This window comes from Budorcas taxicolor, chromosome 4, assembly GCF_023091745.1.
Source record: "Budorcas taxicolor isolate Tak-1 chromosome 4, Takin1.1, whole genome shotgun sequence".
Taxonomy (NCBI): Eukaryota; Metazoa; Chordata; class Mammalia; order Artiodactyla; family Bovidae; genus Budorcas; species Budorcas taxicolor.
The window spans coordinates 114,613,923-114,641,826 of record NC_068913.1 but is presented as its reverse complement, the minus strand read 5'-3'; the positions used below and the strand labels follow the sequence as shown (position 1 = coordinate 114,641,826).

General features: G+C 44.9%; 1 protein-coding gene and 1 pseudogene across 1 annotated transcript; one reads left to right on the top strand and one right to left on the bottom strand.

Moving 5' to 3' along the window:
- Nucleotides 1–3,915: 3,915 nt before the first annotated feature.
- LOC128047033 (GTPase IMAP family member 8-like) lies at nucleotides 3,916–14,866 on the bottom strand. The gene is made up of 4 exons (XM_052639226.1): nucleotides 14,291–14,866; nucleotides 11,377–11,449; nucleotides 6,423–7,046; nucleotides 3,916–4,592 (listed from the first exon to the last, which is right to left on the bottom strand). Exons 1-4 carry the CDS (start codon nucleotides 14,864–14,866, stop codon nucleotides 3,916–3,918), a joined length of 1,950 nt encoding a protein of 649 aa, XP_052495186.1.
- A 9,640-nt stretch (nucleotides 14,867–24,506) lies between these two features.
- LOC128046359 (transmembrane protein 176B-like) lies at nucleotides 24,507–27,047 on the top strand (annotated as a pseudogene).
- Nucleotides 27,048–27,904: the final 857 nt, after the last annotated feature.

The following is a 27,904-nucleotide window of genomic DNA, read 5'->3' as shown; positions in this document are numbered from 1 at the left end:
AAAAGTATTGGTGTTAATTCTCCCTTTAAATGTTTAGTGGAATTCATCAGTGAAACCATCTGGCTTTCCTTTGGGGGTAGTTATTTTAATTGATATTTAATCTCTTACATGCAGGTTGTAGATATGTTCAGATTTTATTTCAACTTGAGTCACATTCAGTAGCTTGTGTCTTTCTAGGAATTTGTCCATTTCACCCAAGTTATCTAATATGTCAGCATACATTTGTCTTTGTTTTTCTTTATATCCTTTTTATTTCTGTAAGGTCAATAACACCGTATTTTCTTTCACTTCTAATTTTAGTAATCTTAGCCTTCTATTTCTTGGTCAGACTAGCCACAAAAGTTTTGCTGATTTTTTTTCCAAAGGACCAAGTTGTAGTTTCATTCATTTTCTTTATTGCTTTTCTATTGCCTGTTTCATTTATTTCTACTCTGAGCTTTATTGTTTTCTTTCTTCCACTTGCTTTATGTTTAGTGGGTCTTCTTTCTCTGATTTCTTAAGGTGGAAGATTATATTATTTATTTTTTAATAAAGGCATTTACAGCTTTATATTTCCCTCTAAGCATCCTTGTGTTAACTGCATCTCGTAAGTTTTGGTATGTCTTCATTCATCTCAAAATATTTTCTAAATTTCCTTGTGATTTCTTCTTTGGCCCATTGGTTGTTGGGGAATGTACTGTTTAATTTCCACATATTCCTGTCAATAACAATTCAACCCATTTTTTAATCAGATGGTTTGGTTGTGTTTTTTTCATATTAAGTTGTATGAGTTCTTTATATATTTTGGGTAATAACCCCTTATCAAGCACATCATTTACAAATATCTTTTCCCATTTTGTATGTTGCTTTTTTGTTTTGTTGATTGTTTCTTAGCTGTGCAAAAGCTTTTAAACTTAATTAGGTCCTATTTGTTTATTTTTGCATCTGTTACCCTTGCCTGAGGAGACAGATCCAAAAAGATATTACTAAGACATGTCAGAATGTTCTAACTATGTTTTCTTCTAGAATTTTTATAGTTTCCATCCCTACATTTAGGGCTAGGCTTCTCTGGTGGCTTAGATGGTAAATAGTGGCTTAGATGGTAAATGGTGGCTTAGATGGTAAAGAATCTGCCTGCAATGCAAAAGATCCAGGTTCAGGTGAGGAAGAACCCCTGGAGAAGGAATGGCTACCCACTCCAGTATTCTTGCCTGGAGAATTCCATGTACAGAGGAGCCTGGTGGGCTACAGTCCACGGGGTCACAAAGAGTCAGACATGACTGAATAACTAACACTTCACTCACTTCAAGACATGTCAAAGAGTGTTATAACTATGTTTTCTTCTAGAATTTTTATGGTTTCCAGTCCTATATTTAGATACTTAATCCATTGTGAGTTCATTTTCATGTGTCTTTTTTTTGTGCCAGTACCATACTGTTTTGGTTACTAAAGCTTTGTAGTATAATCTGAAGTCAAGGAACATGATACTTCCAGCTTTGTTTTTTCTTTTTCCCAGGATCTTATCTTGTAGGGTAGTTCTGAAGTCAATAAATTCTTTCCACTTCTATCTGGGGATATTTTAAATCTTAATTTTTGAAGAACAGTTTTGCTGGATAAATACTGTGGGGTTGACAGTCTTTTCTTTCAGTACTTTGAATGTGCCATCCTATGGACCACTGGCTTCTATGGTTTCTGATGAGAAATTAGCTGTTAATCTTGTTGAGGATTCCTTGAGTGCAATGTCACTTCTTTCTTGCTGCCTTCAAGATTCTTTCTTTGTCTTTGTCTTTTGTAATTTATAGTGGATATAAGTCTCTTTGAATTTATCATCCTACATGAAGTTCATTGAGTTTCTTAAAAGTGTAGATTAATGTTTTTCATCAAATTTTGGAAGCTTGCAGCCATTATTTCTTCAAATATTCTTCCTGCCTCTTTTTCCTCTCCTCTGGCAATGTACATCATGTTGTTCAGCCCACACATTACCCACCTCATGTGGGTCCCCGATGTCACCTGCTCAATCATGGGTAGCACCTTGGGATTTGTTCCCACATTTGAGCCAAAGGGAAGCTGTGGCAAGAGGCACATAATGGCTTCTAGACTTTATTCCTCCTATGTACCTGCCTCTAATACCAGTTACCTTTGTTTGTCCTTGCTGTTGTGAAATGCTCAGAGTACAAGATTCTTGAGTTGGCAGAGGCTAGTAAAGTGACTGTCACCCAGTTTAAAGGTCTTCATGCATCAAAGATGCAAAAACTTCATCAGAGTCAAGATATCTAAACATCTTCATTTCCTCTCTATGGAAGCATGATCTTCCCCCAAGTCAGAAAAATAGGAATCATGAGGAGGACATGAATTCAAAATAAATTTTATCTTTATTATTTCACTCAACTGAATATATTTACACACATTCCAGAATTTATTAAGGGCTATACAGAGTACAAAAGTATTAATGATGACAGTCCATGCTCTTATAAATGGGTTAATCTTGAGATAACCTGATATTTTGAAATTTTAAAAAAGCAGATGACATAGATCATGTCCTCAAAACATATATAAAGTGGTTAGTATTGAAAACATCTGACCTTACACGTAACTGGGAGATTTCATAGTTCTCATGTATCACCTGCACTAGGTAGCTCTCAACATAATCTGCCTAGCCGTGAGTAGGAACCAAGAAGCAACCTTAAGTATGGAGACACCCATGCCAATGACTAGGGGCAGAAAGGCAGAAAGACACTGGAATGTCAGTGCTACACTGGCTCCAAACTGCTTACTCCTGGATTTCTTGACATAAGACACACAATAAACCCTTAATGTGTTTAAGCCATTATTATTTGAGTTCCTAAGCCTTGGGGAGGGGATTCCCAGTTGGCTCAGTGGTAAAGAATCCATCTGCCATTGCAGGAGACACAGGAGACTTGGTTTCATTCTCTGGTTTGGGAAGATCCCTTGCAGGAAGAAATGGCAACCCACCCAAGTATTCTTGCCTGGAAAATCCCATGGACAGAGGAGCCTGTCCACAGTGAGCTACAGTCCGTGGGGTCATAAAGAGTTGGACATGACTGAGCATGGATGCACAAGCCTCAGGGAATGGGATGGGGGTGGAGAGAAAGAGAAAGGGAGACGAAGAGAGAAAGGAATGCAAAGGAGTTTTCAGTAACTTTTTCTGAAAATTCTAGAGGAAATCTAGAATTTTACTTAGAATTTAAAATTTTGCAAGATTATCTAATTAGCAATTTTACCATGCTTCTAATTTTTGTTCTAGTCTGTGTCACCATGAATGATTAGCAATAAAGTCTTTTGATACATCACAGATTCATGTCCATTTCCTCAGAGGGAGCAAAGGAGGGTAGACTGGGTCCCACTTTCCACTCCAGCTTGGAACAAAGAAAGGAGTAAGGAGTAACCACATGAGGAAAAGAAGGTCCTGAGAGCACCCCTTGGGGAGCTGGGGAGCTGGGAGAACCTGGCAAGCAGTGCCCAGCAACAGCAACTTCTCCATTCTGCCATGCCCAGGAGTTGGCAGGACATTGTCTTACTCCCATGTAGCCGAATCTCCTGCTTCTCATGTGACTATCTGAATTCTGACCCCAGGCTCACCTTGGCCTTAGTCCCAGTGTCTGTCCTGACTCCTGTCTACCTACACAGATGAAGTGATTCTTGTGACTTGACTCTGATCCTTAATATCAGCCTAATATCTGAAGCCCTTTTGCAGATTTCCTACCTTATTTCTTCTTTCTCCTTTATTATCCCCTACTACATGACTTGTCTGACTGTTTATTTACCTACAAAGAGCTGAAGCATCACAAGCTGAGATGCATTCATCTCTCAAGCTCTCAAAGTCATGGTCCCTCTTCCTATCCCCCTGCCATGCCTCCCCCATTCTTTAGCCTGAGGGTATCTTCAACTTAAAGAGACCCCAGGCATTTCATTTTCCTAGAATATTCCCTTTAAATTATTTAGTAATTTGGAGGGCTTTTCCTGAATATTTTTCATTATTTTGCCTACATCCCATGTACGGGGATGTTTATGCTGTCCCCCGCCCTTTATCACGTTACTAGCCATTGTCAAAAGCTCTTCTGCCTGGTCTTCCTTGGCTTGGCCAGTTTCTTTGTTATTAAAAGCACAATATCTCCCCTCACATTTTTTAATTATGCTCTTAATATGCTTGTTATCTGTATTATTGACATAATCATCAAGGTTCCCAGTCTCTAGGTCTTCCTTCCTGGTGAACAGCACGATCGTGTATTTCATAACTTCTGCTCCAAAGATGCGCTCTAGGTCCACCACTGCCTTTTTGTCCCCTGTAGTGATCCGTCCCACTTGTAACACCACAACCAGAACTGTACTCCCTTCTTTATAGTAGGACCTACAGTCCTCGACTGCCTTCTCGAGCTGGGATAGGTCCCCTTCAGCTCTGGACTCCTGACAGAGTGATGGAGTGTCCACAACCACAACATCCTGCCCGTTCCATGTCCTCCTGCCGACGTGGCAGCTCGTGGTGACTGGCTGTGCTTTCAGCTGAGAGTGGAACTCCGGGCTCCCGAGGATGGTGTTCCCACTGGCACTCTTCCCAGTCCCGCTCTTCCCCATGAGGATAATACGCAGGGGCTCTGTTGAAAGGAAAGCAGGAGACATTACCCTATAAATGAGATCAGAGATGCACAGAGCTCTTACAATACGTATTATTGGGGTTTTCCTTATGACTTTGTACTCGAACTATGATCTCACTCTTCCGTTCAGTCCTCATAGTTCTCAGTTGTGAATTTTTACCAAGTTACTAATATCCACCTCAAAACAAAGAGAGAAAGAAGCCTCTCTTATGCTCTTCTCTCCAGGAGAAATTATTAAGTTATTTATCCTGAACCCACAATCTCATGGTTATACTTACAGGATAAAATATGTATATATATATCTTAAGTCCCTCTCTCATACCCTGAGAGAGTGTGGTTACCACCTACCTCTACAATCTGGTCTCATGTCCCCCTTCCACATCTAGAGGTATGAGCCCTTCATCTCCATCAAGACCACGCCCCTTGGTCCCCTCACAAGTAGACGCTCAGTTCTACATCCTTCCTTCAAGTTGCTAGTGTACCCTCTGGAGCATTCTGCTCGGGCACCTAAACTCTATCCACTTCCCAAAGCCTGTTTCAAGTCAGGCTTCCTCCACGCAGCCCCTCTGACTTTCCCACGTGCCTGTGCTTTTAGGATCTCCATTAAGAATGTGAAAGGGCACACCGAACAGATATGCTCCTTTTGGTCTGATGTTCTTTTCAAGTGAGGATCTTTGAAGCAGAAGAGAATGGGATGAATAGAACTAGGCTGGAAGAATCTCAGCTCAGGTCAATAGAACTTGTAGCACTGAGTAGATGGGGACTTCTGCTTAAGCTGTGGGTAGGGTAGTGTGGCTGGGTCAATCAAACCCACGAAGGGCCATGTGGGGCATGACCCTCAGAAGCATCCAGGCTCCCTGTGCTCGTCCAGTAAAATGGCCCCCCTTCTCCAACAGAGGGAAGAGTAAAGAGCTAGGAGGCAGTCCTGGATCGTTGGTTCTACTCTTCTCTTCTTCCTCCCCTCTCCTCTCCTTCCCTCTGTCTGCCTCTACCTTTCCCCCGCCTTGACCTCTTCATCCACTCTCTTGGTTCTTTACTGTCTCATCACCAGTGCTAAATGCTAAGCCTTGGGCAACAGATACACTGCAGGGAAGACAAGAGACTGGAAAAGGTCAATCTTTTCCCTCAAGATGCTCTCCATCCAGTTGAAGAAACATGAGAAGAGTCAGGAGAGAATTAGAGACCAAGTCAGGACTTCCAGGTGGCTCAGATGGTAAAAATCTGCCTGCAATGCAGGAGACCCAGGTTTGATCCCTGGGTAGGGAAGATCCCCTGGAGAAGGGATTGGTAACCCTCTCCAGTATTGTTGCCTGGAGAATCCCATCCATGGGGTTACAGAGTTAGACACGACTGAGTGACTAACACTTGCTTACTTACTTACAGGACACTGCATGGAAAGGAACATAAATTTAGTAAAATGTGGGCTTCCCTAGAGGCTCAGTGGTAAAGAATCTGCCTGCCAATGCAGGAGACATGGGTTTGATCCCTGATCTGGGAAGATCCCACATGCCACAATTACTGAGCTTGTGCTCTAGAGCCCAGGAGCTGAAACTACTGAGCCTACCACAACAAGAGTGTAGCCCCTGATCTCGTTGGGGCTACTCCCTGCAACTAGAGAAAAGCCCTGGCAGCAACAAAGACCAAGCAGAGCCATAAATAAATAGTTTAGAAAATAATTTAGTAAAATTTGAGAAGAAAGGAGAAAGAAGAGCTGGTCAATAGACGATACCTGTCATTTTGATCTCCTCTCTGCCCTTCAGAAAATAACATTCTTGGACATTTAGGTCTACTTTTTAAGTATGCATAAAAGGTTTTCTAGACCTCACTTACCTTTCTCTCTGAAAGTACAAGGCTTGTCCCCATTCTGCTGCACCATGCTTACAATTTCCTGCAGGAGTTTATCCACCTGGCATCGCTTCTCTTCCTCCCTAGCTCTGTAGTTGAAGATACTGTATCGGTTTTTACATTTGTTGATGAGCTCGTTGAGCCTTTTACTTCTGGCTAAGAACTTTTCTAGGTCTTGATTCTCTAGATCTTCTTTCCTGGTGAGGAGAACGATCATATAGTCGATGAATTTGTCCCCAAAAATGCGTCGGATGGTGCTTAGCACCATGTCATCTTTCTCATTGAAGGAGCCCAGGGGAGTCACCAGCAGGAAAGCATGAGGACCCAGGCAGGTGTTGTTCACAAGGTCTTGTTCAATGTCCTTTGAAGATGAGAAGTCTGGAGTATCAATGATCAAAACTTGCCTCTCTCTCCAGATTCTGCTCTCAGACATGCACCTCCAGGTTACTGGCTCTTCACTGTATCGAGTCTCAAAGACCCGCTTCCCCAGAAGGCTGTTCCCAACTGCACTTTTCCCCACACCACGCTTCCCCACAAGCAGGACCTTGAGGGCTGGCAGCCCGGGGCTCGGTTCCCATCCTATCATCTGCTGATGCTGCTCCCCTGACCCTGGGACAAAAGGACAGATTCAGAGTCAATTCTCACAGTAGAATACAGCGATGTGGACAGCTTTTAGGATAGCTCATAAATCTCTTTTGCATTTTTTAAAATCTCATGTTGCCAGTTTTTGTAGAGAATGGCCGTGATGCCTCTGAACCAGGAGACCTCTAGTCCCAGCCAGAAGCTACCCAGCGAAGTGAAAGCCATGAAAAGGGCCATGACCAACTTAAGAGCGGTGTAAAGGGCTTGAGATTTCTCAGGAACGTGAAAACGTTAAACGTGGCCTTCACTGGTCTTGAGCCTCAGAATTCCTCTTATTTTGCTACCAAAGTTAACTACTGGGGCATGAAGTTCATGGGCTAAGGCAGAACCATGGACGGTGAGTTTAAAATGCATCTTAGTGATATATTCATAAAATAGAACACAACTCAGGAATTTAACAAAAAGTGATGGACTGATATGCAGCCTAGATCGGTCTCCAAAACACACTAAGTGAAGAAAGCCAAACACAAAGCCACATGCTATGTGATGTCATTATCTGAAGTTCGAGAACACACAAAATTAGCTCATATCAATGGAAGTCTAGAGAGAGGCTCCTTTCAAGAAGGGAGAGTAAGAACTCCTAAGGTGATGGAAATGCCCCATATTTTTAGCTGCTGCTGCTGCTGCTAAGTCACTTCAGTCGTGTCTGACTCTGTGCAACCCCATGGACTGTAGCCCACCAGGCTCCTCCATCCATGGGACTTCCAAGACAAGAATACTAGAGTGGGTTGTCATTCCCTTTTCCAGGGAATCTTCTTGACTCAGGGATCGAACCTGGGTCTCCTGCATTGCAGGCAAATTCAGTGCTGAGCCAGCAAGGAAGCCTGGGAGAGTTACTACCTTCCCCAAAATCACCTCACACAAGCCAGCGTCCTATGGAGAGTCTTCTCCAACCCCATCATTTCTAAGGTGCTTCTTGGTCCCCATCATGTGTGATATTCCCTTACTGTCTCGAATCATTCAACCCAATTTTGTTCAATAACAGAAATATTTCTGGGGGTCTTGGCTGAAGGCCATCGACAGAATTTTAACTCCCTACCACTAAGTTCACGTATTTCTGTCTAATTTCACTCATCTGTAGAATGAGAATAATGAAAATAGCACCTTCTTTATAAGATTGTTATGAGGACTATATTGTTGGGTTATTGTGAGAATTATATATTATATGCTATGAAGATTAATTTATGGGATATATATATCCCATAAATTATTTAATAATTTTATATATAATAATATATTATATATAATACATAATAATATATATAATACATAATAATATATAATATATTATTATATATTATATAATAATTATATATTATAATAGATATTTTTATATAATTATAATAATATATAATATAATTATATGTGTAATTAAATATATAATTATATATTTAATTATATAATTATAATTATATATAGAATATATAATAATATATATTAGTATTTAATAATAATAATATATATATGGTCCAAAAGTTCTTTCAGATTTTTATAATTAAATATATATAATTATATGTAATATATAATAATATATTATTTAATTATATATAGATATAGATATATATTTGGTCCAGAAGTTCTTTCAGATTTTTCCACAGAATGTGATGAAAAAATATGAACAAACTTTTTGGCCAGTTGGTGACTCGACACAGTAAAGAGTCTGCCTGCAATGTGGGTGACCCGAGTTTGATTCCTGGGTTGGGAAGACTCCCTGAAGAAGGAAATGGCAACCCACTCCAGTATTCTTGCCTGGAAAATCCCATGGACAGAGGAGCCTGGTGGGCTACAGTCCATTGGGTTGCAGAGAGTCAGATATGACTGAGTGACTTCACTTTCATTTTCAGTGTTGATCCTGCATTGCAGGCAGATTCTTTACTCTCTGAGCCACCGGGGAAGCCCTCAGCTGCAATAATTGTCATTATTAAAATTGTAAATTTAATTATTATTTTGAGAAGTCCTGCAAGAACACAGATCTCATTATCTTCATGTGAAATATTCAGTTCTTGCACATAACTAGTCTGGAAATAACCCAGGAGTCCATCAACAACAACAAAAAAATGGCTCAATTAGTTGTCTACGCCCATACCATGAACCAGTTACATCCACTGAACAGAATGATTCAGATCTGTGCATACTGACTCATGCACTGTGCACAATACACCATTAAAGGCAATCACCACATGGATACTGTGGTATCCTCAATTCCATCACTGGTATCAACTGGTATCCTCAATTCCATCACTGAATTCTGCAGACGTTATTCTGTTTAGTGTTATCCATGGAGTTATTTTGGGCTTCCTAGGTGGCACAGCTTTCTTTAGAAAGTTTTCTTTAAAGAAAGCTGAGTGCTGAAGAATTGATGCTTTTGAACTGTGGTGTTGGAGAAGACGCTTGAGAGACCCTTGGACTACAAGGAGATCCAACCAGTCCATCCTAAATGAGATCGAGATCCAACCAGTCCATCCTAAAGGAGATCCTGAATATTCATTGGAAGGACTGATGCTGAAGCTGAAACTCCAATACTTTGGCCACCTGATGTGAAGAACTGACTCACTGGAAAAGACCCTGATGCTGGGAAAGATTGAAGTCAGGCAGAGAAGAGGATGACCGAAGATGAGATGGTTGGACGGCATTACTGACTCGATGGACATGAATTTGAGCAAACTCCAGGAGTTGCTCAGCTTCCTTCATAGCTCAGTTGGTAAATTATCTGCCTGCAAAGCAGGAGACCCTGGTTTGATCCCTGGGTCCAGAAGATCCCCTGGAGAAGGAAATGGCAACCCACTCCAGTATTCTTGCCTGGAGAATCCAATGGACAGAGGAGCCTGACAGGCTATAGTCCATGGGATCGTAAGAGTTGGACACAACTTAGCAACTAAACCACCACCACCACCACTAGCAGTTGGTGTTGGACAGAGAAGCCTGGCATGCTACAGTCCACGTGGTCAAAAAGAATCAGACACAACTGAGCAACTGAACTGAATTGAACTGAGGTGGCCCAGTGCTAAAGAATGTGCCTGCCAATGAAGGAGATGCAGACTGGGGTTTGATCCCTGAGTCTGGAAGATCCCCTGCAGGAGGGCATGGCAACCCACTCTAGTATTCTTGCCTGGAGAATCCCATGGACAGAGGAGCCTGGTGGGCTACAGTCCATGGGGTCGCAAAGAGTCAGGCACCACTGAGGAGGCATACAAGTGGAGTTATTTCTGCTTCCCAGCAGGAGTCCAACATTGGGCTCCCAGGCTGGAAGAAGAGGCTGAGTCAGGAAAGAAGCTGCAAGAGGCAAGCCTAGCTCTGAAACATTTGCAAGAAGGCTGGGGGCACCCATGCCATGTCCAGAGTCTCTGCTGGTGCTGCACTTACTCACAAATGTTTGAGACTCTCTCGGGGACAAACTGTGGGCCCCAGCCTCAGCTAGGGCTCCAGGATGCATTATTTTTTTCCAGCTTTTTCCAAAAAAAAATATTTATTTTTAATTGGAGGATAATTGCTTTACAATATTGTGTCGATTTCCACCATACATCAACATGAATCAGCCATAGGTATATATGTATATGGCCCTTCCCTCTTGAATCTCCCACCCCATCCTACCCCTCTAGATTGCCACAGAGCCCCGGGTGAATTCCCTGAGTCATACAGCAAATTCCCACTAGCTATCTATCTTACCTAGGGTAATGTATATGTTTCCATGCTACCATCTCTCCATTCGTCCCACCCTTTCCTCCCCACCCCCGCCATGTTCACAGGTCTATTCTCTGTGTCTGCGTCTCCATTGCTGCCCTGCAAATAGGTTCATCAGCACCATCTTTCTAGATTCCGTATATATGCATTAATAAACAATAATTGTTTTTCTCTTTTTGACTTACTTCACTTTGTATTCTAGGTTCATCTACCTGTATTCTAGGTTCATCCACCTCATTAAAATGGATTCAAATGTTTCCCTTTCCATGGCTGAGTATATTCCATTGTATATTTGTACCGCAGCTTCTTTATCCATTCATCTGTTGATGGACATCTAGATTGCTTCCATGTCCTAGCTATTGCAAATAGTGCTGCAACTCAATACCAGAAAAACAAACGACTCAATCAAAACGTGGACAGAAGACCTAAGCTGGCATTTCTCCAAAGAAGACATACAGATAGCTAATAGACTCATGAAAAGATGCTCAACATTGCTCATTATTACAGGATGAGTTTTTGTTCTAACTTATCTAGATAATTTTCCACTTTATTTTGATGCATGCTGCATTCAAAAGAATACAGATATGAGCTTAACAGTTTTTAAGGATTATCTTACCATGTAGATAGCTCTTCCTCTGAGATGTGTCTTCATTCATACTATGCTGAGATGTGTCTTCATTCACAGAATCCTAGAAAGAAAACAAAAAGGGGAAATGAGGCAGACAGATCTAAAATCTCAGTTTTTCACAAAGTAAAGGAATGGAGACACAAGTATATAATTCAGAGTAATTTGATAATTAGGATCTGATCAAATCACAGTCATGGTCACGGGTCATGGTCCCTGCTGGCCTGTGTAGTTTTGTCCATGATGAAACTGATCTTGGGACCCCACTGTTGCTACTGCTGCAAAAGGCTTCCCAGAAGTAAGAAAGTTCAGTTTCTCTTTGTTTATCTCTTCTGACTTAATTCACTCTGTATCTAGGTTCATCTACCTGTATTCTAGGTTCATCCACCTCATTAAAACTGACTCAAAGGTGTTCCTTTCTATGGCTGAGTAATATTCCATTGTACATATGTACCACAGCTTCTTTATCCATTCATCTTTTGATGGACATCTAGATCGCTTCCATATCTAGGTGGGTTTGTAGGGCTCAAAAGAGCCCCACAAATGCCATCTCACCCAGGGATTGTTCCTAAATTACTTTCTAACTTTACTTCCCTGCAGAACCCACTATGAGCCATCAGGGAAGCCCATACTATTACTCCACTAGTAAGGTAATTGTTTCCAAACTCTCCCAGGGTTCTTGCTATTCCTGGAGAAAATCCAGAAGCTTAAGGAGAGCTTCTGGACTCCCTAGAAGAAGAAACTAGTCAAGTGAGGCCTGTGCAGTGTCTTTGAAGGACAGGGAAGGGAAGAGATTGGAAATCAAGCTTCCCATGTTATCTCCAAGGTTTTCTTCCTTCACTGCACCCCCAGGAGAGAGATGACTCTTCTAGCGTGAGATCCAGCAGTTTGGATCCTTCCCCATCCAAATAGGCAACTGGAGATAATGAAGGATGGACAACCAAACACATAATTATCCCCTTCACCTGCCTGGAGAAGCCTCACTCCCCACAGTTAAACTGGCATGAAATCATGGGACTTCCCTAGTGGTCCAGTGGTTAAGAATCTGCCTGAAAATGCAAAGGACATGGGCTTAATCCCTGGCTCAGGAGGATTCCATATGCTGTGGGGCGACTAAGCCCAGGTGCCACAGTTACTAAGCCTGTGCTCTAGAGTTCAAGTCCCAAAGCTACTGAAGCCCAAATACTCTAGAGTCGATGATCCACAAAAAGAAGCCACTGAAATGAGATGCCCGTGCACTGCAACTAGAGTGGCCCCCACTTGTCACAACTAGAAAAAGCCCATGGGCAACGATGAAGACACAGCACAGCCAAAAATGAAAAATAAATAAATAAAATGTTTCTTAAATTGGCATGAAATCAGAAGTCTTAAAATCAACTAAAATAGCACTCCACCTATTTGTGTGAAATGGGTGGGTGCAGGAAGGGTAAGGCCCAAGAATGAATGAAGGGGGAAATCGTTAGTAGAGTAATTGTAAAATAGTACAGGCAAGACTCCTTAAGAGTCCCTTGGAGAGCAAGGAGATCCAACCAGTCCATCCTAAAGGAAATCAGTCCTGAATAGTCATTGGAAGGACTGATGCTGAAGCTGAAACTCCAATACTTTGGCCACCTGATGTGAAGAACTGACTCATTTGAAAAGACCCTGATGCTGGGAAAGATTGAAGGTGGGAGCAGAAGGGGACAACAGAGGATGAGATGGTTGGATGGCCTCACCGACTCGATGGACATGAGTTTGAGTAAACTTTGAGAGTTGGTGTTGGACAGGGAGGCCTGGCGTGCTGCAGTCCATGGGGTCACAAAGAGTCAGACATGACTGAGCGACTGAACTGAACAGGCAAGAGAAGAGGCTGACCTGGATTAGATGGTAGTCATGGTGACAGAGAGAAGCAGGTGGTTTCCAGGTGCCTCAGTCACACAAGATGATGACGCCCTGGAAGCCAAATGCCAGCTGGCAGTGGTATCAAAGCTGACATCTGAGCTTAGGTTTGAAGAGAATGGTGAGCAGGATAGTCACTGGCGGGATTGAGAAGAGAACTGAACTCGTACAGATTTCAGAGGGAAAAACAAAAGTCTGGACGTGTTAATTTTGAGATCCATCAAGAGGGCAATGTCAAATAGCAATCAGATGGATAAAGGAATCAGAACTCAGAGGAAGGACCTAGACTGAAGGGATTAATTTGGAAACTATTAGCCATAGCTAAAGCTCAAAGCTGTAAAAATGTGGAATCACCTGAGGGAGAAAAAAGTGTCAAGAATGGAGGAAGGGCTTGAACCAAGCCCTGAAAATGTCAGCTGTTAGAGGTCACCTGAGCAACTTCACTTTCACTTTTCACTTTCATGCATTGGAGAAGGCAATGGCAACCCACTCCAGTGTTCTTGCCTGGAGAATCCCAGGGACAGAGGAGCCTAGTGGGCTGCCGTCTATGGGGTCGCACAGAGTCAGACACGACTGAAGTGGCTTAGCAGCAGCAGCAGAGGTCGTAGAGGTGGACTCAGCAACCTCTTCGGTAGCAAGAGAGGAGAAGAAAACAAGGAGAGTGTGGTTTTACTGAAGCCAAGGGAAGAGGGTCTAATGAGTCACTTGTGTGTCCAGTACTATGAAGGGTAAAGTCAGAAAAGGACTTAAATGTATCTATTAATTTGCCTCATCTTTCCAGTTTATGGATAATTGTCCCCTTGTTGCAGTCGTTGTTTAGTCGATAAGTCATGCCCGCCATTTTCGTGACCCCATGGACTGTAGCCTGCCAGACTCCTCTGTCCATGGGATTTCCCAGGCAAGATTACTGGAGTGGGTTGCCATGTCCTTAAAAAACAAAATCCTATGCAACATTTCACTTATTTGTGCCTTTATCTCACCAGCTCTAAAAACAGAGATCCTTGGAGACCTTAACAAGAATTCTCACCTGGGATCTACTGTCTTCATCCCTTAAGTTCACTGCGTATGGTCCTTCGTTTTCCACCAAATCCTCAACCTTGCAGAGGAGCTCCTTCACCTGGGCATCCTGCTCATCCTTACTTGCCTTGTTGTTGAAACCACAGTATTGACCACTAGAGCGCTGAACCAAGTCCCAAATAGATGTGTTGTTTTTAACGTAGTCCTCCAGCGAGCCCTCCTCATCCTTCCGAGTGAAGATGATAATGGTGTGCTTCCTGGCTTTCTCATCAAACACATTCTGGATGTGCTCGGCTGTTTGTCTGTCCTCCACTGTATAGTTGCCAAGGGGAATTACCAGAAGCAGGGCGTGGAGGCTGGGAGCCGAGAGCTCCAAGCAGCGCTTAATGTTATCCGAAGAGAAAAGGTCGGGGGTGTCGATGACCACAACCTCCCTCCCCTGCGTGACCCCACTCCCTCTCTGGCAGCTTCTAGTCACCGGCTGCTCACTGAACCTGGACTCGAACACGGCTTTGCCCAGAATGCTGTTTCCTGTGGCACTTTTCCCTGCGCCCCGCTTCCCTAAGAGAAGAAGCCTCACTTCCATCCTGGAGGAGCCCCGCTCTGACTCGCTCTCCTGACTTGGGCTTCGAGTGCTTCTGCTGGGACAAAAAAGCAACACATCAGTAATCAAAGCTCAGCTGGTAAAGAATCTGCTTGCAATGCGGGAGACCTGGGTTCGATCCCTGGGTTGGGAAGATCCCCTGGAAAAGGGAAAGGCTACCCACTCCAGTATTCTGGCCTGGAGAATTCCATGGACTACAGTCCTTGGGGTCGCAAAGAGTCGGACACTACTGAGCCACTTTCACTTTCAGTAATCAACTCACAGAATGAATAGAAGAACAGCATGAAAGTACCTTCTCTTTCTGACTCTTTTCTCTGAGCATTTGGACAACGGAAGCCCTAGACTCAGACTAGACGGGGACAAGAAATCCTGTTTCCAGATTTTTCTCTGTGCTCTTGTCTCTAAAACAAACCCATGCTCTCACTAGACCTCAACTCAGAGCTGGGTATTTCACCACCCTCTAGTGTCCTTTTTGAAAAGCAGACTGGGAGGAGTGGGGTTTATGAAGTTAGAAGTGTTTGTTGTAAAATTTGGGAAAACCTCAAAAATACTGAAGGACAAAATAAAATTCATCTGTACTCCCAACACCAAAAAAAAAAAAAACAACAAAAAAAACAAAAGCAAAAACAAAATAAATTAAAAAATAAATCCATATTGGTAAAAATGTCAAAATATTGTTGATTGCCTAAACAAACACCAAGCCTTTCTCTATACACATCACCAACTCTACATGCTGGAGGGAATCTACACACTCTCTGAGATACACAGGACAAAGCTCCCCTTTTTAAGAAAAGGAGAGGGGGGACACAGATGGCCATGTGCTAATTATCCATGGAATTTGTGACCAAGTGCATTATTTACCTGACACAGGGCTTAGCTAGTGTAACTAAGGACCTTGTGATGGGAAATATCCTTGGGTCACCATGGTGATGGTAGTTTAGTCACTAGGTTGTGTCCAACTCTTGGCAAACCCGTGGACTGTAGCCTGCCAGGCTCTTCTGTCATGGGTTTCTCCAGCCAAGAATACTGTAGTGGGTTGCCATTTCTTTCTCCAGGGGATTTTCCCAACCCAGGAATCAAACCTGGGTCTCCTGCATTGCAGGCATATTATTTACCAACTTAGCTATGAGGGTCACCCAGGTGGGCCCAATATAATCACGTTATGAGAGGTTCTAGAGTGAGAAGAGATGGGAGAACAGAAGCAGAGATCACAGACAGAGAGGCTCAAAAATGCTACTCTGTTGACTTTAAAGATGGAGGAAGAGGTCATGAGCCAAGCTGGAAAAAGCAAGAAAACAGATTCTCAGGATCACAGCCCTGTCCAGCACATTGATTTTAGGACTTTCAACTTCCAGAGCTGTCAAATAATAAATCTTTGGGTTTTGAGCAATGAAGTTTGTGTCAATTTGTAACAGCAATAGTAGGAAACTAATACACTGTCTCCCAACTTCCCTTCCAGCTAAGGATGTCCATGGGACCCCCTTCTCCCTGGTGAGAGCTCAGGGAATACTTGCTTGGGCCTTCTGGAAATGCTATTGTTTTCCTGATGGTAGGGGCAGACTCAAGTTGAGAGCTCCTGTTGTCACCCCTTGCCCCTTCTTCTTGCATGAAATTTTAATGTGATTGCAGGAATCACAGCAGATATTGTGGGCAATGAGGCAACAAATAAGAGGGACGAGAAGTCAACGTTCATCACCAAGCTAAAGGTGGCAGAGCAGAAAGATAAAGAGCGTCCCTGATGATGTCACTGAGCTGCCGGAACACCCTTGAGACCCCTTGGTTAAATAAACAATTAATAGTCTTATAAGTTAAGCTGCTGCTACTCAAAGTGGGATTCACAGACTAGCAATATTGCCACCAACTGAGTCCTTGTTAGAAACGCAGAGTCCTGGGCCCCATCCCAGCCCCTTGCATCAGCACCTGCAGTTTCACAAATTCCAGGTGATTCCCATGAACCTTCACGTTTGAGAAGCCCGGGTGGGAGTCACATTTAGTTCCTAACTGACTCCGAATCCACGGAAAGAACCAAGCTTCCTCGTCCATTCCTCCAGTAGTCCGTCTTTCCCAGATGACCCCTATTGTCCAAGTGTGCCCCAAGGTTCTCTGTTGTGTCCCCTGGATTTGGTCTATTTGTGAACGAGAAAGCCTTAATCACCAAAATCAATATGACTTCATTAGTATAATTTTAAAATAAAATTAAATAAGCTACTTTTCTGATCGAGCAAGTCCCAACCCCTTGCACATGTTCAAAATTTTCTTGCTACTCTCAGCTTTTTTATCTTCTCTAGAACTTTTCAATCAGTTGTCACTTTCCTGATGAAATGCTGAACATTATTGCATTGAATTCACAGCTTTGGTTGAGAAGAACTGACATCTCAATGCTGCTGCTTTTTGTTGATCAGTTTTAAATATGTTCTAATTTCAACTGTGATTTCTTTCCAACCCATAAATTTTAAAAAGTGATTATTAAAAAACATATTGGGAGACTATCTTTTTATTTATTTTTGAACGTTATTGCTCTATGGTCAGAGAACAACATCTGTTTGAAATATCTGTCACTGGTAGAGGTTTACTTTTTGGCCAAATGAAATTTTTGTAAATGTCTCCTGTGGGCCTGGAAGGAATGTGTGGCCTGTAATCATAGGTTCCTTTCACAATCAGGGACCCCACCTCACGTCTGCTCCCTTAGTTTCAGTCCCCTAGTATGCACCCCCACCTCCTGTCTGCCTGGAAACCCTCCATTTTACACCACAAGATGGCAACCCACTCCAGTGTTCTTGCCTGGAGAATCCCAGGGATGGGTGAGCCTGGTGGGCTGCCGTCTATGTGGTCGCACAGAGTCGGACATGACTGAAGTGACACAGCAGCAGCAGCAGCAGCAGCATGTCACCTCCGTGTCAAGCCCCTCCTGGTTTTTCCAGATTGAACTGGACTTCCGCAATAACTTAACTTCCTGCTTCTACCCTTCTCCTAGAATCTGTCATCCTTCTACACTCAGAGACAGATGGTATCACTCATCAGCCCCAAGTCCCCCAGTGGCCTCCTACCCATTCAAAGAACAGGTAAAGCCTTCACAGTGGCATCACCAACTCAATGGACATGAGTTTGAGCAAGCTCCAGGAGCTGGTGATGGACAGGGAGGCCTGGTGTGCTGTAGTCTATGGGGTCGCAAAGAGTCGGACACGACTGAGTGACTGAACTGAACAAGACCCTGCCCAATCTGGCCTCATCCACCACCTGTTTCCACCTTGCTTGTCTGCCTCTCTGATAGTCCTCAAATATGTGACCTTGGGGCTTCATGCTGGTGGCTCACCTGAGCTAGAACATCCTCCCCCAACACTTATGTCAGGCAGGTTCACTTCCTTTAGGTCTCCACCAGACCTGTCTCTGTGGTTCAAGAGGCCTTCTTCAGTCATCCTATATTTAAAAGCTACTCTCCCCCCACACCCCGCAAACACACCCCATCCCCCTGCCCTGCTTTATTTTTCTCCACAGCACCCACTTTCAATGAAAGGTGCATTCACTTGCTTATCGCTTTCTTGTTTTGTCTCCCCATTACTAGAAGGAACTTGTTCTGTTTCATTCACTAGTATATCTACAACGTCAAGAAGACATTCAATAAATACTCGCTATGACTGAGCAGATGGTTACTGACTTGAAGGACAGGGAATCACAGCTGAAGAAAGTGAAGGAGAAAAGCCCTTATTCTGTGCAGCTATTTTGAAAGTTCCCGCCTCTTATGAGAAGAGTATTGGTGGACTGTGAGGAAGGAATCAGAGAAGGTAGCAAAGGAAGGACATACACCTGCTCTCAAGAAGCTTCACCTTAGAGGAAATATAGGGCTGAGCTGAGGAGAAGCTCATCAGGGCCATGGATGGAGGCCTGGGCTCCTCCTACAGGCATCTGCTGGATCTCCACATGATGCAAGAGGCAAAGCCCATCTCAGCTCAAAACATGCACCTCCGAGGTTATGGCAAGGAGAGAAGCCCAGTCACTGTTGGGACTCTTGTTCTATGTCCCTGAGTCCTAATATTATGTCTGGCATATAGTATATGCTCAGTGAATGGTGTGAAATAAATGGTGAGAGTGACAGATGTGAGGAAAGGAAGAAAAATTGTTTCTAGAAGTGGAGAGGGAGATTGAAGTGATGTCCCTTTGAATAATAAATAATAAAAGAGTAATAATTTGAATAACCTTGAATAATAAAAGAGAAGTGACTTTACATTGTTTCCTGATCAAGTGAAGAAGTGGTATATTTTTGTACATTAAATTTTTTTAAAGATGAGTGAGTAAATAAGCTTGAGGAAGCAGAGACCTTCAGCAGGCCAAAGAAAAAAAGAATTTATTTCCCAAGTACACATCATTGTTTCATATGGTTCCTCATCATGGTGAACTGGATGAGTCTTTATTAGACTCCCTCCAGCCAATGATGCCATATTGAATCAAAAATAATTTTCTTTCCCTCTGTGTGTGTGTGTGTGTGTGTGTGTGTGTGTGTGTGTGTGTGTGTGTGTGTATGTATATACAATTGCCCAATCTGTACCATTTTCTCCCAAGGGTACAGAAAATCCTTTTAAGGACAAAGGGGAACCAACCCACCCCTACTCTCTCCTTGATAACTCACATTTTTTCATCATCTCCCAGACCACTCTGGAGACACCAACAGAGCAACAGAGAGAAAAAGACATACAGACAGACTTTCTCTAGAACTCCTGTTGACATTCTGAGGCAGCCTCCACCTTCTTCTCAGGATATAGCCCAAGGAGGAACATGGCTTCAGGCATCCATCCAACTAAAGCTTCCTCCCATATCAAGGGCAGTCCACATGCACAGAAAAAGATTGTCAGAGAAGGTTCTGGAGCCCTTCTTGGAGAGATCTCAGTCCCAGCCCAGCAGGAGGAAGGAAAAGAGTTCACAGGTGACAGCCTAGGAGGCTTAATTTTAGATAAAATCTGAAAATATGTTGGCTTTCTGACCAAACACTGACCACTTTCAATGCACAGTTAATGGAATCTGAATTGTGCAAGGGCTGGGAAATTTTTGTTTTAAATTTTTATTTTTTAGCTTTTGAACCGTGGTGTTGGAGAAGACTCTTGAGAGTCCCTTGGACTGCAAGGAGATCCAGCCAGCCCATCCTAAAGGAAATCAGTCCAGAATGCTCACTGGAAGGACTGATGCTGCAGCTCCAATAGTTTGGCCACCTGATTCAAAGAACTGACTCATTGGAAAAGACCCTGATGCTGGGAAAGATTGAGGGCGAGAGGAGAAGGGGACCACAGAGGATGAGATGGTTGGATGGCATCACCGACTCAAGGGATGTGAGTCTGAGTAGACTCTGGGAGTTAGTGATGCACAGGGAAGCCTGGCATGCTGCAGTCCATGGGGTCACAAAGAGTCGGACACGACTGAGAGATAGAACTGAACTGAACTGGGAAATAACAGTAAAGTGAATGTGGAAAATCAGTGTCCAAATGGCCAGGTTCCCTGCCCCCTGCTTCTCAAGGAGGCAGGCAGCTATCGCTGAATTCCCAAGGGAGGGGCTGGGGGATGGTACTCTGTGTCACAGTCGTGAAATTAGGTAATTCGAAGAGCGGGTCGCGACCCTTGTTTTTCTTCCGGGCCTTCATCTCAGCCTTAGGTGGGGAGAGTAGCCCCTCCCAGACCTGCCCCTTCCTGGGAAGGCTGCCCTCGGGCATGACTCCTGGGACGGCGGGAACCACTGGGTTCTTGGCCCCGCAGGCTGGAGCGGGAGGGACATCCCAGAGCCCCTGAAAACATGCCCTCCAGGTGGCCATGCCCAGCCCTGGGGGTCGGCCGCCTTCCCCTGCCCCATCCCCGCCCCGTGCCCAGGTACCCCGCCGCACACGCACCTCGGTCCGGTGCCCTGGTCTCTCACAGCTTCAGCGCCGCCGGGTCCCGCCGGCCGCTGGGCTGGGTGAGGCGGCCGCTCGGTCCGCTCAGGGGATGGAGGAGCCGCGCGGGGAGAGCAGGGCAGAGTCAGGAGCACTTCGGAGGAGGAAGAGGTTTCTACAGATAGGTTTCGAGGGCGGTGGGAGGGGAAGTTCAGTAAAGCGACGCCAGATCAGCAGGGTGAGAACGTCAGGGTCAGGGCGGTCGGAGTCCGAGAGGGACAGCGCCCACCCAGCTCGGCGCGCCCACAGGCGGGGGCCCCCGCGGGACCGAGGGGCTGAGCCTCATCCGAGCTTCCGAAGGGGTCCTCGTAGGAGAAGGCTGGCTGTGCCCAGGTCCCAGGACGGGGTGCCTCTGGGGGCAGCGCCAGTGGTGGGGAGGGCCCGCAGGTCCCCGCCCCCAGCCTTCCTCTGGATGCGGGTGGAAACCCGCAAACACTGCTTACCTCCTTCTCCCACCGCGTCCCTGCCCTCCGTCGGCCCTGCAGCAGCGCTCCCGGCTTGCTGTAACAGCGGCTCTCCTGCCTTCCGAGGTGGGGGCCCTCCTTGAATCCCATCCCCGGAGAAACTGGGGCCTCGGACCTGCGCTGCTTCCCGGAGGAAGTCAAGTTCTTTGCCCAGAGCTGGTCAAACGTTTGAAATGCTAGACCTATTCCTGCTTTCTGAAGAGTTTTTATCATAAATGGATGTTGAATTTTGTCAAAGGCTTTCTCTGCATCTATTGAGGTAATCATATGGCTTTTATTTTTCAGTTTGTTAATGTGGTGTATTATATTGATTGATTTGCAGATATTGAAGAATCCTTGCATCCCTGGGATAAAGCCCACTTGGTCATGGTGTATGATCTTTTTAATGTGTTGTTGGATTCTGATTGCTAGAATGTTGTTAAGGATTTTTGCATCTATGTTCATCAGTGATATTGGCCTGTAGTTTTCTTTTTTCGTGGCATCTTTGTCAGGTTTTGGGATTAGGGTGATGGTGGCCTCATAGAATGAGTTTGAAAGTTTACCTTCCTCTGCAATTTTCTGGAAGAGTTTGAGTAGAATAGGTGTTAGCTCTTCTCTAAATGTTTGGTAGAATTCAGCTGTGAAGTCGTCTGGACCTGGGCTTTTGTTTGCTGGAAGATTTCTGATTACAGCTTCAATTTCCATGCTTGTGATGGGTCTGTTAAGATTTTCTATTTCTTCCTGGTTCAGTTTTGGAAAGTTGTACTTTTCTAAGAATGTGTCCATTTCTTCCACGTTGTCCAATTTATTGGCATATAATTGCTGATAGTAGTCTCATAAGAGACTACTGTATTTCTGTGGTGTCTGTTGTGATCTCTCCATTTTCATTTCTAATTTTATTGATTTGATTTTTCTCTCTTTGTTTCTTGATGAGTCTGGCTAATGGTTTGTCAATTTTATTTATCCTCTAAAAGAACCAGCTTTTGGCTTTGTTGATTTTTGCTATGGTCTCTTGTTTCTTTTGCATTTATTTCTACCCTAATTTTTAAGATTTCTTTCCTTCCATTAACCCTGGGATTCTTCCTTTTCTAGTTGCTTTAGGTGTAGAGTTAGGTTATTTATTTGACTTTTTTTTGTTTCTTGAGGTATGCCTGTATTGCTATGAACCTTCCCCTTAGCACTGCTTTTACAGTGTCCCACAAGTTTTGGGTTGCTGTGTTTTCATTTTCATTCATTTTTATGCATATTTTAATTTCTTTTTTGATTTCTTCTGTGATTTGTTGGTTATTCAGCAGCGTGTTGTTCAGCCTCCATATGTTGGCATTTTTAATAGTTTTTCTCCTGTAATTGAGATCTAATCTTACTGCATTGTGGTCAGAAAAGATGCTTGGAATGATTTCAAATTTTTTTGAATTTACCAAGGCTAGATTTATGGCCCAGGATGTGATCTATCCTGGAGAAGTTTCCGTGTACGCTTGAGAAAAAGGTGAAATGCATTGTTTTGGGGTGAAATGTCCTATAGATATCAATTAGGTCTAACTGGTCTATTGTATCATTTAAAGTTTGTGTTTCCTCTGATGCTTTCCTAGAGTTCATAAAATGAAACACTTTTTCCTGAGACATAAGCGTTCAAAGCTTCTTACTAAAAGAGGAGGTCAAATGCAGAGGAAGACCTTATTTTATTTTATCGTGGTTAAAAAAAAAAACAACAAACCCTCACACTGTGTAACACTGGATCCACTATCTTGGCCATTTTGAAGTGTACAGCTCAGCAACATCACATGTCTTCTCCACGTTGTGTAGAGTTCCAGAACTTTTCCATCAGAAAACCTGAAGCCCCAGGCCCATTCAATGAGAATGCCCCTCCTCCAGCCCTAGGTAACCACCTTCTACTTTCTGTGTCTATGATTTTGGACAACTTTGGATACTTCTTGATGGTGTTTGTCCTCTGTGACTGACTTTTTCCTCTTAGCTTAACGTCCTTGCAGTGAGAGGACTTTCAGTCACCGTGCAGAGACCCTTAAGCTCACATTGCTACACCAGGCTGCAGTCCTTGAAATGTCTGAGGTGGGTTGAGCCTCCAGTGACCAACCCGTGGAAGGAGAAGCAGTGGGAACTGCACCGGGTTTGAGGGGCTGCTCTGTCCCCGTGGGGTCCCCCTCCCCTCTGGGCTGGCCTTCAAGTTCATTCTGCCACCAAGAGGGACACACTTGGAGGGGAAACTGACAAAGGCTCACCCATCCCCTATGCTACTTGTTGCTGTTCAGTTGCTCAGTGATGTCCGAGTCTTTGTGACCCCATGGACTGCAGCACACCAGGCCTCCCTGTCAATCACCAACTCCCGGAGTTCACTCACACTCATGTCCATTTATTCAGTGATGCCATCCAACCACCTCATCCTCTGTCATTCCCTTCTCCTCCTGCCCTCAATCTTTCCCAGCATCAGGGTCTTTTCCAATGAGTCAGTTCTTCACATCAGTTGGCCAAAGTGTCGGAGATTCAACTTCAGCATCAGTCCATCCAATGAATATTCAGGGTTAACTTCCTTTAGGAGTGATTGGTTGGATCTCCTTGCTGTCCAAGGGACTCTCAAGAGTCTTCTCCAGCACCACTCCTTAGTAAGGAGGACTTTCTTCCAAGAAGACTCTCTCCATCTCCATGGGGCACTGGGTCATTTCACATAAAATCAACTTATTAAAAACCATCAGGTAGAAGCCTGCCACTCGGTCAGTCAACATCCCAGCTGTGTCACTGTAGGCAGTGGCGGTCAGGTCATGGCAGGGTCACAGGCCTGATGGGATATCATGTCCCCCAAATTGAGAAGATGATGAACTGAGATGAAGAAAACTCCCTCCTTCTTAGATGAAACAGAAGCTGTGGAGGGCACTCCGAGGAAAACCAAAGCTTCAAATAACTCACCATGATTTAGCAAGTTGGTTATTTGCTGAGCTGACCAGTTTGCAAAATGATCTTCAACACATCACTTCCTGGGGAATGGACCTCTTCAGGGAAGGTTCCTGGCTGGGCCCTGATCCAGGGAAGAATGGGACTTCTCTGCCCCCTAGTGGCCTTGGGGGTAATGACAAGGGCCCAAAACCACTCCCCAGAAGGCGGGAGGAGACTGGGACGGCAGAGGAAGAGATGATTGGGTGGCATCACCGACTGGATGGACATGAGTTTGAGCAAGCTCCGGAAGTTGGTGAAGGACAGGGGAGCCTGGCCTGCTGCAGTCCATGGGGTCACAAAGAGTCGGACACCTCTTAGTGAATGAACAACAGTGATGAGGAGGCTGCCTTAGGGGGCGGGCAAAACCCTTCCACCCTCCGTTTTCCTCTTGAAGGCGTGGCTGGGAAGAGTCAGGCAGTTGTAAGCGGAGTCCTGTCTGTCTGCTAGGTTTCTTTGCCTGGCTTTTGGATCCTGCTTCAAACTGGCTGTTCTGGGGCCTGTTGGGAGAAGTGTGATGGGAGATGGTCAACTGGAGGGCTTTTCTGGTGTCTTCTCTTCCTAGGCCATTGCAGCAGGCGTTGGGGCCATTGTCCACGAGAAGCACCAGGGCAAACTCTCAGTGAGTCAGGCATCCTCTGCCCCACCTTGTCCTCTGTCCCCCTACGATGTCTGTTTTCCTGCTCTATTTTTCTGTCTTCACTCCTGTGGTTTCAAATATCCTAAGATCTTTCCTGGAGGGGTAGGGAGGGTTTATCCCGGGCCAGGAAGCTGGGGAAGAGGAGGTTGGTTTGACACTGGGACCCCACGGCTCTACCATCCATGGAGGGGAACCGCCTCTTGAACCTCTCTCTTCTAGGGCTGCGCATCAGGTCTGCTCACCCTGGCTGGCATCGCCACGGCCATGGCCGCTGTCATCTTCTGTGTGAATAGCTTCCTCTGGGAAGGTGATGGCTTCTATGACATCAGCTCCGTGCATGATTCCTTAGTCCCTGTCACCCCTACCTCTTGGTACCAGTGAAGAAGTTCCTATTCATTGTGGGAGGAGGAGAACTGCAGAAGATACATGCAAATGCTGATGGTGAGAAAGGAGAGTCAGTCTCCCAAGAACACATCACAGCTGTAAATTGGGGGACTGGGGCACCAGAGGGCAGAGATGGAGGCCCTCTGAGCGTGGACCTCATCTGACGTTGGTTCAGGAGGTTTTAACTTAAACTGAAGACACCGTTCAGATATCTGGCCATGATCATTCCCTGAATCAAAGGGGATGAGGAGCAAAGAAGAGACAGGATATCATGAGCCACCCTTCTGTCTTTCCTGGTGTGTGACTGCTATCACTCATCCCCTGCCACGTAACACACGGCCCCCAAATGCAGTGACTTAACACTGCAGTTGATTAGTATGTCTCACATTCTGTGTGTTGACTAGGCTCACACGGGCAGTCCTCACTTGGGTTTTCTCAGGCAGTTGCAGTCATGGGTCAGTTGAGTGTGAAGTCATTCAGGAACTCGATTGGCTGGACTACCAAGATGGCACACTCACATGTCAGGGGGCTCAGCTGGGGAGTACCAGCCAGGGAGGCTACAATGGCTTCTCTGTGTGGCTTGGGCAACCAGGTTACAATAGGCAGCATCCCACTGTGAGCATTTTAAGATGTAGGCAATGGAAGCTGCCAGGCCCTAGTGTCACTTCCACTGTATGTTGTTGATCAAAGCATTCCCAGGCTTTGATTCCAGATTCCAGGGGGTTGAGCAATAGTCTCCACTTCTTCACAGGGTGTGGTAAGGTCACCTTGCAGACAAGCAAATGGGATGGAGACTGGCTGCCCTTGTGGTTGGAAAATGCAGTCTGCTTCTGGGTGAGAAGGAGTTAGTTGAACAGACTCTGATACCTCCTAGCAAGATGAGAGTAACAGAGGAATCCCAGGAGCTGACTCCTGATGGTAACTTTTTTTTCCCCTTTATCTTTAGGATTTGTTCCTAGGAATCTGTGCTCTGCTCCTGACTATCTGTGCTCTGCAGGTCATTGTGTCCTTGGCTTCCCTGGGTGTGGGTCTTCGAAGCTTCTGTGGCCAGAGCTCCCGGGCCCTGGTGAGCTGTTAGGGAGAAAGATCTCCTGGAGGAGGAAATGGCAACCCACTCCAGTATTCTTGTCTGGAGAATCCCAGAGACAGAGGAGCCCAGCGGGCTATGGTCCACTGGGTCACAAAGAGTCAGACACGACTGAAGTGACTGAGCACACACATCACGCAGGGAAAGAGCGGGTCTGGCTGATGTGGCTCTAGGGAACCACAGCAGGGCAGGAACACGGCTGAGCCAAGGTCATGCCCCCCTCACTCAGCCTTTGCCTGTGCTGGGCTCTGCCCTTCACTGTCTGGGGAAGGTGACCCCATCACTTTGACCTGGGTTAACATCTGCCTCCCCACTTCTTTGCTCTCAGTTCCCCACTTTCTCTCTTTTCTGGCCTAGATCTTGTCTAGCTCCCCTTCTTCCATCAGCTTTTCCTTCCCTCCTTCTTTCCTTTGCCTGATTGCCAAATGGAGCTGACTCTGTCCCATCCTTTTCCTCCCGAGGATTGATTTTCTTCCTGTTTTTTTTTTTTTTTTTTCCAGCAGGATGAGGAAGGGTCAGAGAGGAATCTGCTGGGGGAGAATTCAGTGCTCCCCTCCCCCTCCGAGGAGAAGACCACGGCTGTCATTGTACTGTGAGCAGCCAGAGACCCTTGCCTGGGCTCTGCATGTCCCTCCCGAGTTGCCAGTGTCCCTCACCGCCCTGTCCCACAGGCTTGCTTCCACTTTTCTTCTCCCCACCCTCACCCACTGTGGCCACTCCAGGGTCTTCCATTCAGCAAACAGGTATTGTCATGTTTCCCCCAGTGCTGATTAAACAGAAGCAACCCAAATAAATGATTTTGTGCGGAAAAGATGTATTCTTCTTTGGTTAATATATCTGGTGCATTGATACTCATGAAAATAAATGAGAATTACGTATGAGATCCAACCAGTCTGTCCTAAAGGAAATCAGTCCTGAATGTTCATTGGAAGGAATGATGCTGAAGCTGAAACTGCAATACTTTGGCCACCTGATGAATAGAACTGACTCATTGGAAAAGATGCTGATGCTGGGAAAGACTCAAGGCAGGAGGAGAAAGGGGCGACAGAGGATGAGATGGCTGGATGGCATCACCGACTCAATGGACATGAGTTTGAGTAAGCTCCAAGAGTTGGTGATGGAAAGGGAGGCCTGGCATGCTGCAGTCCATGGGGTAGCAAAGAGTCAGACACGACTGAGTGACTGAGCTGACTGACTGACGTATCATATGGAAACTGGATCTGAATAACACTAAATTTTCGTTCTGCTCTATATCCCAAGTGCAAAAACTCCTTTTGACGATTTCCTTCTGTTCAAAGTAAAGCAAAAATAGCTATCATAGGCTTAGGATCTTTTTACCTATTGTCATTAAGCATCTATAACGGATCTGTGGGCTTTACGGAGCCAGCAAGACATGGACTGAGATCATTGCCTCCCTCCCTCCCTTTCCTCCTGTCCTTCCTCTTCCTACCCCTCTGTCTTTTTACTTTCTTTCCTTCCTCCCTCCCTCCCTTCCTTCTTTTCTTTCTTCTCTGTCTCCTCCATCTCTTTCTTACTCTCTTCTTTTTTTCAGAAATTACTGTTGGTTCTCTCACTACACACACACACACCACACACACATACACCTGTTAT